Source organism: Equus asinus, chromosome 13 (assembly GCF_041296235.1).
Source record: "Equus asinus isolate D_3611 breed Donkey chromosome 13, EquAss-T2T_v2, whole genome shotgun sequence".
NCBI lineage: Eukaryota > Metazoa > Chordata > Mammalia > Perissodactyla > Equidae > Equus > Equus asinus.
In genome coordinates, this window is record NC_091802.1 from 2,967,202 (window position 1) to 2,980,271 (window position 13,070).

Consider the following 13,070-nt stretch of genomic DNA (forward strand, 5'->3'; position numbering starts at 1 on the left):
ATGTAGAAAAATCGTCCTGGGTGACCAAACCCCTGCATCTCTCCAAACCTCAATTTCTTGCCTGTAAAATGTAGACAATAAGCACACTCACCTTTTGGGGCTCTGGTGAGGTTTTGGGGCTCTGTTCAGCATGGCAACATCTACCCACTTGTGGCTATTTCAATTCATTAATTAAAGTTAAATAAGGTCTTAGAAACTCAGTTCCTCGGCACGCTGGCCACGTTTCAAATGCTTCCATGTGGATGGCACAGCTAGAGAACATTTCCATCGTTGCCGGAAGTCCTCCCGGGCAGCGCGGGTTTAGACAGTCTATGCTCAAAGTGCTCCAGCCTGCACAGGGCACACACCATAGGCTGGCAGAACTCATCTGAAGGGCAGGGCCCATGATTTCCTGTAAGCTGTGCTCTCTCAGAAGCCCCAAGAGTGAGCTTTGGCTTAGAACGAGTGTTGCACTGGTTGAGGGCCTTCTTTGGGTTGGAGGTGGACCACGTTCAAATGGGGAGCTCAGGCTCCTGCCACAAGGCAGGCACATAAGGCTTAATTCACTCTCCTGGGGGAGAAGGGACACTGAGAAGTGGGAGGGGCAACAGGCTGTGGGGAGCAGTTTCTACTTCTAGAACTACCAGTGTTGAACTGTTCAAAGGAAAAATGGCCATGTGGGTTTGCGCCCCCATCTCTCTCTCCTCCCTCCTTCCCCTCTTCTCCCTTCTCTCTCTTTTCTCCCCTCCTCTCCCTCTTATATTTTTGCCAGAGAAGGGTAGTCTATGATGCGGGGTCGGTGAGCCGAGGAGTCGAAAGAAAGATTTCTTAGACTCTTAAGATCTGGCAGTAGTGCTCTTTTATTTAGAGAATAGTGTAGCACGGGGACAGGACCCATGGGCAGTCAGAGCTTCTGCTGCCCCAAGTTGAGGGTTAGGGCTAAATTTAAGACATAGGCATATGATCCATCTCTTTACAAGACAAAGGAAAGAACATGAAAAAAAGTTAAAATGGTATCAGTGCAGGTGGGGTCTGGTCATTGGGTGATCCCATGACTTTTAGACAAGAATCAAATCGGGTTAAGTAAAGGTTAGAAAGGTTAGACGCCACCACCCTAAACCAGTTACATGAGATTGCCAGACAGCAACCAACTTAAGTTCTTGCCTTCCCCATTAAGAGTTTCCAGGGACAAGGTCATCTCTCCTCTTCTTCCTGGTACAGAGAGGGAGGCACGTTTTACAGGTGGAGATTTACCTTACAAATGTAAATGTGTCCCAACAAGGGCAAGTTCCATTCCCCAGAGCCTCCTTCCCTGTCCCAGCCAATCAAAAGCAATCAGCCCCAAACAATCCCGATGCCAAAGAGACATATCTTGGGGTGGCCAATTTCAGGTCCCTACAAGGTCATCCCCCCTTCCTTCACAAACGCAAATGTCTCAAAAGGGCAAGCAAAATTCCAGTCCTCGGAGCCTGCTTCTCATCTGCAGTTTTAAAAGTAACCAGCCTAAAAATCCTCATCATAAACCGTTTTAAAATTAAGCAGCCTAAAAATCCTCATCAGTCTAGATCCCAGCTTGTGAGGACAGAAGGGATGCCTTCGTCCATCAGGCTCCTTCACAGGGAGGAGGAATTCAAGGCTCAGAGAAGTGCAGTGACTTGCCCGAGGTCCCTCAGGAAATGAGGGCAGAGTGGGACTTCTGGACACAGCTTTCCTGAAACCACAGCTTGGCGTGGCGTTGATGTCACCTGAGCCTCCTTGGAACACAGGCAGCGGGGACGGAACCGCCTGCCATCCTAGCAGCCCTGATCCATGGCCCAGGCCCCGCTGTGAGGGGTCTCTGATACCCCAGCCTGACCGGGGCGGGGCGGTCAGCTGTGAGGCCGGCCTCTCTCGCAGCTTGGTCTGCCTCCTGTGCGCAGCGCCCCGGCCCCTCGCCCTTCCAGCCCGCCCGAGAGAAGCCTGATCCGACCCGGTATCCCGGCGCGCCGCCGGGCTGAGGACTGAGCTCTGCGCCAGGGGCTCGGGGGCGGTGGACCGCGGCGAGGCGCGGGGACTCGGGGGCGCGTCTGAGCGCAGGCCGCCGACTGCACGGGTTCGGGTACGAATTTGCGAAGGTTCCAGCAGCGGTTGGGGGGGGGGGGTCGCCTGGACACGTGAGTAGGGAGTGGGGGGCTGTTTGGGGAATCCGGGCGTATGCAGAGGAGCGCCGTGGGAGGGCGGGACAGGCCCACGTGGGGTCGCGGGCGTGCGGGGTCGCGGGGCGGGGCCTGTGCGGACGGGGGCGGGGCCTGCGGTCTGGGGCGGGGCCTGCGGGCGCGCGCACGCAGCCGGCGCGCCCCCTCCCGGCCGCCATGTTGGCTGCTGTGTGGGTGTCAAACGGAGCTAGACGCGGCGGCGGCTCCGCGGGCTCCGGTCGCTCCCGCCTCCCCAGCGCTACTGGCGGCCGCAGCCGCGCACCCGCGCCGGCCCGGAGGAGCGGAGGTGAGCCAGGGCCCGCGGGGCTCGGGGGCCGGAGCAGGGCCCTAGGGCGCGGACCCTCCCCTCCCCAGGGGGCGGACGCCCCCAGAGCGCAGGCCCGCGCCCCCCAGCCAGCCCCTGAGAGCATGCTCCTCTGCTGCCCCAGCGGGGTCTCCACGTCAGGCGGGACCCCTCCTTTCCGACCAAGCCCCGCTCCACGGGCTGGAGCATAGCCCCCTCCCCATCTGGATCTCTCTTTCCGCTGCAAGGAGCCCCGTTTCCCTATCAGGGCGCTCTTCCTTTTGCATCCTCGGAGTCTGGGGCTCCCCTTACTCCCACCCCAGATCCAGGAGCCCCCTCCAGGCTCTCGCCCTCCACCTTTCAGCTTGGAGCAACCCCGCCCCTCCTCCCCGGAGCACTTTCCTCCCCTCCGCGGGCCAGGCGCCCCTTTCCTCCAGAGCCCAGACTGGCTTCCCTCCCGCCCCTGTGCAGAGCCCAGCCCCCGTTCCCTCCAGAAATCGAAGGAGGGGGCCCTCTGTCCGGGGTGCCTGCCCGTCCCCCGTCTCCTCTGGGCTGGAGCGGGGCCACCTTCCCCTCCCCGGGGACCAGGTTCTCCCTCCCCACCCCCACCCCTACCCCCACTGCACAGCGGGGACGGGGGCGGCAGAGTCAGGCTCCAGCTGCCTTTTGTTCCGCGTGGGATGGCAGAGACCCCGCCCGGCGGTCCCGCTGGGCTAATCGGGTGGGTGAATGGGTGCGTGGGGGCCGGCCTCTCCGGGAGCCCCTTCCGCTCGCTCTCCATGGGGCGGCTCCCCAGGAGCGCGGCGCGTTGGGAGAGGCTGGCCCTTCCTAGAGGAGTCGGTGCCAACAGGTTTTTGTTTGCGACCTGGAGTTGGCCCAGTGGCTTTGCGGGGGAGTGGGGAGGGCAGCTTGCTCTCCTCAGAAACCCCAGCCGAGGCCTGTGAAAACCCATTCCTCCGCCCAGGGGCTCCGTCTGGGGTCCCTTCACTATTTTGCTGCCCTCGGGACGCATTTGAAGTCTGTGCTTGAAGAGAGGATGGACCTCAACCATCATTAGGGTTCAGATGGGGGAAACTGAGGCCCAGAGATGCAGTGATTTGCCCGAGGTCACACACAGCGATAGCGTGTCAGTGCCAGAACTGGAAGCTTGGTCTTCGGGGCTTTCTCCACGGCGTTTTAGAATTTTTTTGAGAGAGATATTCAGGTTTACTCTCCTCCTCGTTTATTTTTTAACATTCACTCAAGCAAATGAGCAGGAAAAGATGAGAAGTATGAGTTCTTTTCTACCTCCAGAAAATGTCCCATGAAAGAAGGGATTGAAACAGAAGGGTAAATTAATTGAAAAAGGTGAATTTTAATTATCCACACCCGCCCCCCCCGCCCAATTACGTAAGATAATGAAGATTTGGCAGAAAACTTGTGCATCCTGTAGCTCTAGACTGCGGATGATAGGTGCTGACAAAATCATATACTGAATCCTGCACAGCAGTGATTGAATTTGCACTGATAATTAAGTTTTCATCTGTATTTAAATGGACATCTAAAGGGACTACAGTTTGTTTCCGAATGGTATTTGTTCCAGTGATTATGTTTGGAACAAGTCATTGTGTTGGAGAAGCCACTAAGATCTTCTCATCTTTTATTTATCTGTATTTTTGTTCTTACATTCTTAAAGCTTATTTGTTTCTTTAATTTTAATATCGGGTTAGTCATCCTTACCAGTCTCACTGGGCTATTCTTTTGTAAGTATTGGATGAGATCCTGGCTGTTAAAGAGTTTGGTAAAGTGCAGATTACTATAGGGCATGGTTCAGGGCTGCATCCCACAAGCCCCTAGACCGGGAGCAAGTTTGGATTGTCCTGTGGGATGTACTCATCTCTCCTGGTTCCCTCCCTGGACTCAGGGCTTGCAGATGGGGAGCTCTGTGGAGAACTTGTCCCCAGCAAGCTGGGTTGCACCAAGTACATGTGTGAGGTGTGAAGAAATGTAAAACTGTCAAGTGATGATGCCTAGCATGGTATATGCAGTCTTGAAAAATGACCCATCCTTGTTAGAAATCCTCTGTAGAAATGCAGTTGTCCCTTAACGTAGCTATCTTCTGTAGTAAGGTGTGGATTTCCTAAGAGTTGGGGTTCTGATAGGAGTCCTGCAAAAGTGGTTGACAGTTTTTTGGCCTCTGATTTCTTCTAACAGCTTGGCTTTTCCTGAACTTAATGAATGGGCTTTTTTTTTTTTTTTTTTTAAGATTTCTTTAGGAGGAGTGGCACCTTTCATTTCTTTGTGGACTAAAGTGTTAAGAGATTTTCATGCATGTGATTGTCGTCATACTCTTGGGAAGCGCATTAAAGTTTTCAAAGCTTTTTGGCAATTGTTCTCACTGTTCCCCAGAATCTTCCTGTCGTCTTGGTGGGGTGTGAATGACTGTGGTTGCTGTCATTTTATGGCATGAGTACCTGGTGACCCTGAGCCTTGGAGAAATTAAAGGGCTTGGATTTGGGGAATTTGAGGTTAGGGAGGATATAAGGAATTATCTAGTCCTACTCCCTCGGTTGTCTGCTCAACTTTCAACTCATGTGTTCGATTTAAACAGACCTCCTCTGTCAAGCCTTTGCCAGCCAACTCCACCAGTTGTTTGCGCCCCTGTGCTCTCCAAGCCTCACCACCCCAAACCGTCTGTTGGAGCATTTATTATGTTGTCTGTGTGTCTGGGGCTCTTGTGACACTGTGACATCTTTCAAGCCAATGATCATCCTGTCTTTCTTTACTTCTCCAGCGCCCAGCTCAGTCTCTGACGTGTGGTAGGTGCTCAGTAAAGGTCTGAGGTGTAAATAAGTAGCCTTGGGGGCAGGGGAACAAACTTTTATCAATCCCTTACTACAGGCTCCGCTGTTCTGTTTTATACTCTTGCAAAGATGACTGCTGTTGGTCCAGCAGTTATATGTAAGTCACATGGGTATTATCCCCCTTCTACAGCTAGGGAAACTGAGACCCAGGGGCTTAAGTCATGTGCTCAAGGTCACATAGCCAGTAAGTGGTGGGGTTGGGATTTGAACAGGTCTGTTGGATCCCAAAATATGGTTATACCTGTTATCTCATTGGAGAAACTTAGTCTCACAGGGGTGAAGAGACTTGCTTACAGCCCTTCTGCATGTTGACAGTGGACTGAATACCATGGGATGATGTAATTCAGACTGTGGAGGGTGGGGGAGAGCACGCTTTGTTTTTGTCAGATGCATTATGAAATGAATGTGTATGTCCATCTGTTGAGTTTTTGAAAATTGACAAGCCTTCTGATAAGTTCCTCAATGGAATTTTCTGCAGTCTTAGTTAGCTTGTTCAAGGTGTCTAAAAATAGAATCTTAGAAAAACAAATACAGTGAAGTAAGCGTCCACAAGCTTCAGGGAATGTCTTCTGTAACACGTATCTAGGGACTTGTTTGACCATACCTATTTTCCAGTCAGGCATTAAATTTTTGATGTCTTGAAATGCAGAGCTGTTTCTGCAGACTTTTTTTTTTTTTTTAAGGTATTTTCATTTTGTGTTCACATCGACATATGACATAGGGATTACCACCTATCTATGAGTGGAAAAACTGAGGCCCAGAGACGTTGAGTAACCTTGGAGGAACTGGCACAGACAGGAGTCAAACCTAGCCCCTGTGCTTCCTGAACCTGGGTCCCTCCTACTCCACCAACTCCTATAGAAAGCTCCACAGTGGAATGGGTACTCATTTAAATTATAGGATAAACTTGTGATCTGAAAATCACCAAGTTCATTTAGAAGGTTGGGACTTGTGAATGAGGAGATTTCTGTCTTTTTTCCAAGCTTAGGATCTGTGAAAGCCCTGTGGTTTGGATGTCGAGTTTAATGGACCACTTGAACTGATAGAGGCTAGATTTAGGGTTTGATAAAATAAAAAAAGAAGAAAGCCCGCCTCCTTTGAACCAGACCTGCAACATTGTTACAATGCTCCCTGCACATGCTTTGGATTCTTTCTGGTGACTCATTCCCAGCACCCCCAGGTCCTGGAGCCTGCTTTGTGCCTGGGCACAGGAGAGCTTTCCTGTTGCTCCTGGTCTAGGCTGAGTGTGCTGCACTTTCAAGCCCCCTAGAGACAGAACAGGTAACTTAACTCTCTTTCTATTTGAAGCAGTGCTGGGAGCTGGGTGCACAGAGGGCTGCAGATGAAGGGACTCCCCATGTTCTCTTCCTGGCAGCCCGGCTGATAAACGGAGCAGGGCAAAGCAGGCTCATCCTGCGGGGTGGCTGAGACCATTTAGGGCTGATGCATGATGTAGATTTAAAAGCATCTATAATTAATCACTTCTGAGTGCAGGCCTCATCGTTCCTGTCACTCCCACCCCTCTTAAGGTAATGTCATCGTCACAGCCTGGTGGTTCAGTAGGTAAGGACACCAAATGATACAGACAATTTGGCTACAAAGGTCATGTGACAAAAAGCTTTGGAATCAGATGTGGGTATAAATTAGCCTCCTGGCTCGGTGGCTTTGGGCTTTGGTTTCCTCATCTCTAAAGTGGGGCTAATAATAACCACTTTGCAGAATAGACTAGCGGTGTTTCTTGGAGGGCCTGGTAGACACATTGCCGGGCTCCACCCCCAGAGTTTCTGATTCATGAGGTCTGGAGTGAGGCCTGAAAATGTGCATTTTCAACTAGTTTCCAGGTGCTACTGATGCTGCTGGTCTGGGGACCAGCTTTGGGAACCCTGGCCCAGAGGACTGAGTGAGAAGGTATGTAAGGTGTCAGCACTGGCTGGCTGTGCAGGGGAAACTCAAGAACAGCAGTTCCTTTTTGCCTCTGAAATGCTCTGAATATTGCTCAGGAGATGATGGCGTGACACTTGGGAAGGGAGTTTCGTTTTTCAAAGAGACGTTTTGACTTTGTTCTTTTATGTGGTCACAGGTATTATCACTCTATGGGTTAGTAAGGTTGTTTTCCTTAATGAAGGGAATTTAAGACCTCCTTGTCCTTCCAAGAGACAGTAAATCTAGGATTCTGTTTGAAAAGCTGGTTCATCATTCTCACACATCAAGCAAGATGTTCGCTGTCAAGGCTTTTTAGAAATGCAGCTGGGAAAGGGCAAGGGGAGTGATGTTGGGCACCGAGCAGACTCCCACGGGGCCATTAGGGATGGCCGGTGGTGTTAATGGAAGTCACTCTTACCCCCTCCAACAGTTCGGATTGATTTAATAGTCTTTGGTGTTTAGAGTTTGGGGAAAAAAAATTATTTTTCTTCAATAGTAATTATCAGCATGTCTATCAAAAAACATGTGCGTGTGTGTTTGAGACCTGATGGTTTTTGAATGTCTCCCGTGTGCCAGGCTCTACACTCCTCCTTTTATGCACAATATTTAATTTAATTTTCATCATGATCCTGCAAGGCCTGTCACCATTTCTCTTTTTTGCATATGCAAAAACTAAGTCTCAAAGGGGTTCAGCCACCTGCCCCAGGCTACACAACCAGTAAGTGCCCCAGCTGGTATTTGTTGCCAACTGTGTCAGATTCAGAACCACGTTATTTCTACTACCTCACTCTGCAGCTGGGCCAGGTGCTCCCCAAGCCCCACTCTACCCTCACTCACAATAGCCCTGGGAAGTAGGTGTTTCGCAGATGAGCAAGCTGAGGCTCAGAGGGGTCAAGCTTGTTCACGTGCATCCACCTGGTGGCTGGCAGGACCAGAATTCAGTCCCACACCTGTCTGTTTTTGGAGCCTCATGAGCTGTTTCCAGGGCAGCACCTCAGCGCCTTGTCCAGGGCTACAGAGATAAATTCTAACACCCAGAGTTGCCTGGATGTGTACTACAGGGACCTGAGGGGACCCCAGCTGGGTTGACTGGGAGGAGGTCTGTGTGGGCTGGTAGGAGTTTTTGTGTTTGCAAAGCTGTGTTAAAATAATTGCCCAAGTTGCTCTTTGAGGGAGTGAATTTCTTTTTATTCTGTAATCCTGAAGCTCTGCATCTTGATTCTGTAAACATGACACGTGGGAATTAAGGACTAAAAAATCCTTTGGTGATGCTGTTGTTAAAACATGATCAAATTCATGCAGAAGAACTTGATAGTCTTAAAAAGTTACATATAAATAAAAATATAAGGTATCTCCTTCCTCACTAGGCAATTAATACATGACTTCTAGCAAATGGGTCATTTTTCTGGTCTCACAATGTACCAGGAGGCTAGGGTGTGATCGTTTTCCCAGGGTTTGAAAATTGCCTGCAGCTCCCAAGCCAAGGGATGGTAAACAGCTATGTGTCAGTACCTGCCCTGCGCTCTTGGGAGGCCCTGGAGGTTTGGACGCCAATTTGTTGAATAAATCGTGACAGCTAAAAGTTGGTACTCAAAATCTGTCCCCTTCTCTGCGCCCCCCACAAAAAAAAGTCATAGCAATAAAGGAATACTGACAGACTAAAAAGTCACATTTTTACTTGAAATCAGGTCCTCTGTGAGTGGCTGTTTAATACCCAGAGCTGTCCTGGGTACAATGAGTATACCTTGGATCCAGAAATTTGGGAAACAGATGATCAGAGAAATAATTTTTTTTTTTTTTTGAGGAAGATTAGCCCTGAGCTAACTACTGCCAGTCCTCCTCTTTTTGCTGAGGAAGTCTGGCCCTGAGCTAACATCCGTGCCCATCTTCCTCTACTTTATATGTGGGACGCCTGCCGCAGCATGGCGTGCCAAGCGGTGCCATGTCCGCACCTGGGATCCGAACCAGCGAACCCCGGGCCGCCGAGAAGTGGAACGTGTGAACTTAACCGCTGTGCCACTGGGCCGGCCCCCAGAGAAATAATTTTTATCCCACTTTATGAGAGGCAGTCTGGTTGTATAGAGGTATGGGCATCAAATCAAGGACAACTTCTTGACAATAGGGCAGAATATTTGAGATCAGTCTCAGCCTGGAAAATATGCAACACGTGTCTCTCGACTTAAAGTGATGTGATGCGTGTAAGTGAAATGCCATGTTTCTTGCCACCAAGAACTTAGTCTAATTGAGAAGACAAAGTTAATATTTGTGAGACAGAAGCTGGCGGTTTGTTGAGCTGTGATTTTGATTCTTTGTCAGATCAAGAATGGAGAAAAGTCTAGAAGAGTAGGGGAGAAGGTAGGATTTGAGCTGGACCTCGAAGGACAGGGAACAGTGTCTGGGAGTGGAAGGCAGGTAGGAAGGCATTTCAAATGGAGGGAACAGCAGGAGGCAAAGCCTGGGGTGGGCTTGGGCAGGTGCCTGCATGTGTTTGGGGGGTGTGGGGTTTGTGCATGGCACAGGCTCCAGAAGCAGCTCTGCCCAGTGGATGCTTGCCAAGAGCAATAAGGACCGAGGTGGCTGGATGGCCACTGGCTCTGATGAGGCAGTGGCCTTGGGATTTGGTGGTGTTGGCAGTAGGGAGCTCACGTGTTGGGGGAGGGGCCTTCTGGTAGAGACCTGCAAAGTGGCATAATTCCCGTGGGCGAGGACCTGGCCAGGCTGCCTTCACGAGACTGGATAGGTCACAGTTCCAGAGACAGCACAAGGGTATATATCAGAGTGAAGGGAGGCCAGAGTTTGGTTCTGTTTGGGGAGAGGCAGGGGCCTCAGTGCCAGCTGGGAAGTGTGGATGTGACCCTGCGAGCCTGCAGTTCTTATCCTTGGCTGCACCTGCAAATCACGTGGCCTGGAAAGCTGCTTAAAAATTCCTGTGATGGGGCCCCACCCTAGACCATGGAGGGGGAGTCAGTAGTTTTTTAGAAGTACCCTAGATGATTATAATAGTTTGTGTGGGCTGAGAAACTGAACTGTGTGCTCAGGGGAGCCTGTAGGAGTGGCAGGGTGTAGAAGCTGGGAAACAATTGGAGGTAGAGAAAGCAAGAAGCCTTTGCAGTAACGAGGTATGGTGTGCTGGGACCCTGAGCTACCATAGAGTGACTGTGGATGGGCTTGAGAAAAGAGGGAGGGGTGGCACATAAGGTGGAATCCTGCCATAGAGAGACAGACAGAGATAACCACCAGGGCTGTGGAAGCTTGTCCTTGAGCCACCTTGGGAAAGGGGAGCTAGTTTAGCAAAGAGTAAACAAGGTGAGGGCAGGAGAAGAGATTGAGACCCACCTGTTTGGTAATCCTCCTTCAGTCTGATTTTTAAACAGGTCTGTGGAGCAGGCACAGAGAGTTCTTATCTGTTCATTCAAGCCTGTGAGCCAGGTTCCTTCCTACGCCCCTAATTATAATGACTGTAGCAGACATTACTTATAAAATTTAAAACTGCATTTCTTTAAAGTAGTCATATTAAAGATAGTTGGATTTAGGATTCCTAATTTAGGTAGATTCACCTTTTAGTCAAAGTAGTAAGATTTTAGCTGGTACATTTAATGCATATCACAATATCATAATTTATGGTATTTCCAGAAAAAAATTAGTTTATCATCCAATCATTCAGTCTTTATTTAATGTTTATTGAGCACATGTGTATTATGAACTATAGGCTGGGAATACGTAGATAGTAAGATGTAAGTTGCTGCATTCCAGTAGCTTATGGTCTGCAGAGAGTGGCTCCTGACAGAGGGACAAGTAATGTCAGTCCCGGAAGAGGGAAGTTTGGAAAGTGGTGTCAGACACTGAGAGTGAACCTGGGTGTCAGAGAAGGCTTCAGAGGAAATGATATGTAAGTAGGATCTTGAGGGAAAAGTGGGAGTTCTCAGGGACAGAGACAAGAGCAATCCTGGCCAGGGGAACAGCGCTGTGCCAAGGCCTGAGGGTGAAATGTCAAGCTTGGGCTCAGCAAGAAGGGTGTGGAGGAGGAAGGGTTGGACCTGTGCCAGAGGCCCGCTGCAGGCCGGCCGGGCAGGACAGGCGGAGAGCTTAGTGTGATTTGAGTCGGGCTCTGGTTTTCGTCCGGTCTTTTTGGTGCTGAGTGGGCAGGGACGTGGGTCCTCCACCCTACCTCTGATCAGAGCAGCTCTCATCTGAAGATGGGGAACTGGAAAGAGCTCATTTGAGAAGTGTTCCTCTGCTGTTTAAAAAAACCGAAAGTGATTTCATTGCTGTAGGTGCTGGGGAACCACTGTGAGCAAGAGAGTGCCCTGTGGGTGGCTGGGAGGGAGGGACTGGAGGCTTCCCCAGGGACCTGAAAAGCCCTCACTTTTTTCTGTTTACCTGAGAAGGTAGAGTTGGAAAGGCTTCTTGCCCGTCCTCTCTCCTCCTCCTCCTTCCATCCTCTACTCCAAGCCAGTTTCTCAGGTCGCTGGGTGATGGTCTAGGCAGCGTGCTGATGCTGTGCTTGACAGGTCCCTTGCGAATAGAACCTCTTGCAGTCAAGCAGCTCTGTTTTCCAGAAATCCCCGGAGACTTTCTGACCAGATTGCCGAGGTAAAGGGACCTAGCAGTGAATTTGGGGTGTGTGTCAGAGAGCTGCTGTGTGCCAGGCCCTGGGCTGAGACCCAGGAGATGGCCCCAGCCCCCACCTCTCCTCAGTGTGGTCCGTGGGTCCAGCTCAGATATGCATTTTTGGGGGGGCTGTACTGTGCCTCTTTTTAAAAATTAAAATTAGTTGCTGTGTTAGATTCCTCTGGCTGCTGTAACAAATTACCACAAACACAGTGGCTTAAAACAGCACAGTTCAATAGGTTGGAAGTCCAATACGGGTCTTAGTGGGTTGAAAGCATTGTGTAGTCAGGGCTACGCCTTATGGAAGCTCTGGGGAAGAATCTGTTTCCTTGCCTTTTCCAGCTTCTCGAGGCCATCCACGTTCCTTGATTTGTGGCCCCTTCTGTCTTCAAAGCCAGCAATAGCCAGTCCTGTCCTTCTCACACATCACTCTGACACTGACTTTTCTGTCTCCCACTTCCACTTTTAAGGACCCTTGTGATTATGTTGAGCCCGTTGGATAATCCAGGATCCTCTGCCTATTTTAAGGTCAACTGATTAGAAACCTTAATCCCATCTGCCACCATAATTCCCCTTTGCCACATAACTGGGATTAGGATGTGGACATATTTGGGAGGCCGTTATTGTGTCTACTACAGTTGCTAACATGAAAATCAGGAGGTCTTACATAGCAATCCAGACTTGCAGCTTCATTGACAAATCAGAACACTTGGCAGTGGGGGACTCGCACTGTTGCCTGGCAACAGTGGGTCAGCGCCAGTGTCACCGCCATCTCTGGATGGGGTTGCCTGCGCCAGTTCTTCACAGCCCCCACCCCTCCCATGGAGCCCAGTCATTTCTCTTCAGTGCCTGAATGCTGCTCCGGGGACCCAGGGCCTTACACATAGTCCAGTCATGGCAGCATTGTGTTCCGGGTGGTGGAACTTGCCTACCTCCCTGTTTGGTGCCTTCCTCTTTGCCCCTACAACCCACTTCCTGCTCCCAGAGCCTTGTCCTGCACCCTGCTCTGCCTGGCACACACTCTCCCCTCGTCTCCATGCCCCCCTCTCCTTAACCCAGGCTTCTACATTCCAGAGCATCTCTGATACTATTTTAGGTGATGTTGTTTGTACCATGACTCCTTGTCTCCTGTCCCCTCCTTTTCTGGCACCCAACACCAGTACATTCTGGCGCCTTCTATTTTATGTCTTGCATTGGTATTTGTGAAAAGCAGGTCTTTGTAATGTACCTTTAGAG

General features: G+C 50.4%; 1 protein-coding gene across 8 annotated transcripts in view; it reads left to right on the forward strand.

Annotated features, from left to right (window-relative positions):
* The first annotated feature begins 2,276 nt into the window (after nucleotides 1-2,276).
* The window catches only part of EPN2 (epsin 2), an 80,352-nt gene continuing 69,558 nt past the window's right edge, over nucleotides 2,277-13,070 (forward strand). For 2 of the 8 annotated variants that reach the window (XM_044746070.2, XM_070482274.1), the window contains exon 1: nucleotides 2,323-2,460. Coding sequence is in view for 1 of the 8 variants with exons in the window: in XM_044746075.2 (XP_044602010.1) it covers nucleotides 2,331-2,460 (130 nt within the window). In the remaining 7 variants the exon portion in view is untranslated. Of the gene's footprint in view, nucleotides 2,461-10,206; nucleotides 10,343-13,070 lie in introns of those variants that run through there. The other 6 variants (XM_070482275.1, XM_070482279.1, XM_044746075.2 and 3 more) reach the window with 6 other exon arrangements.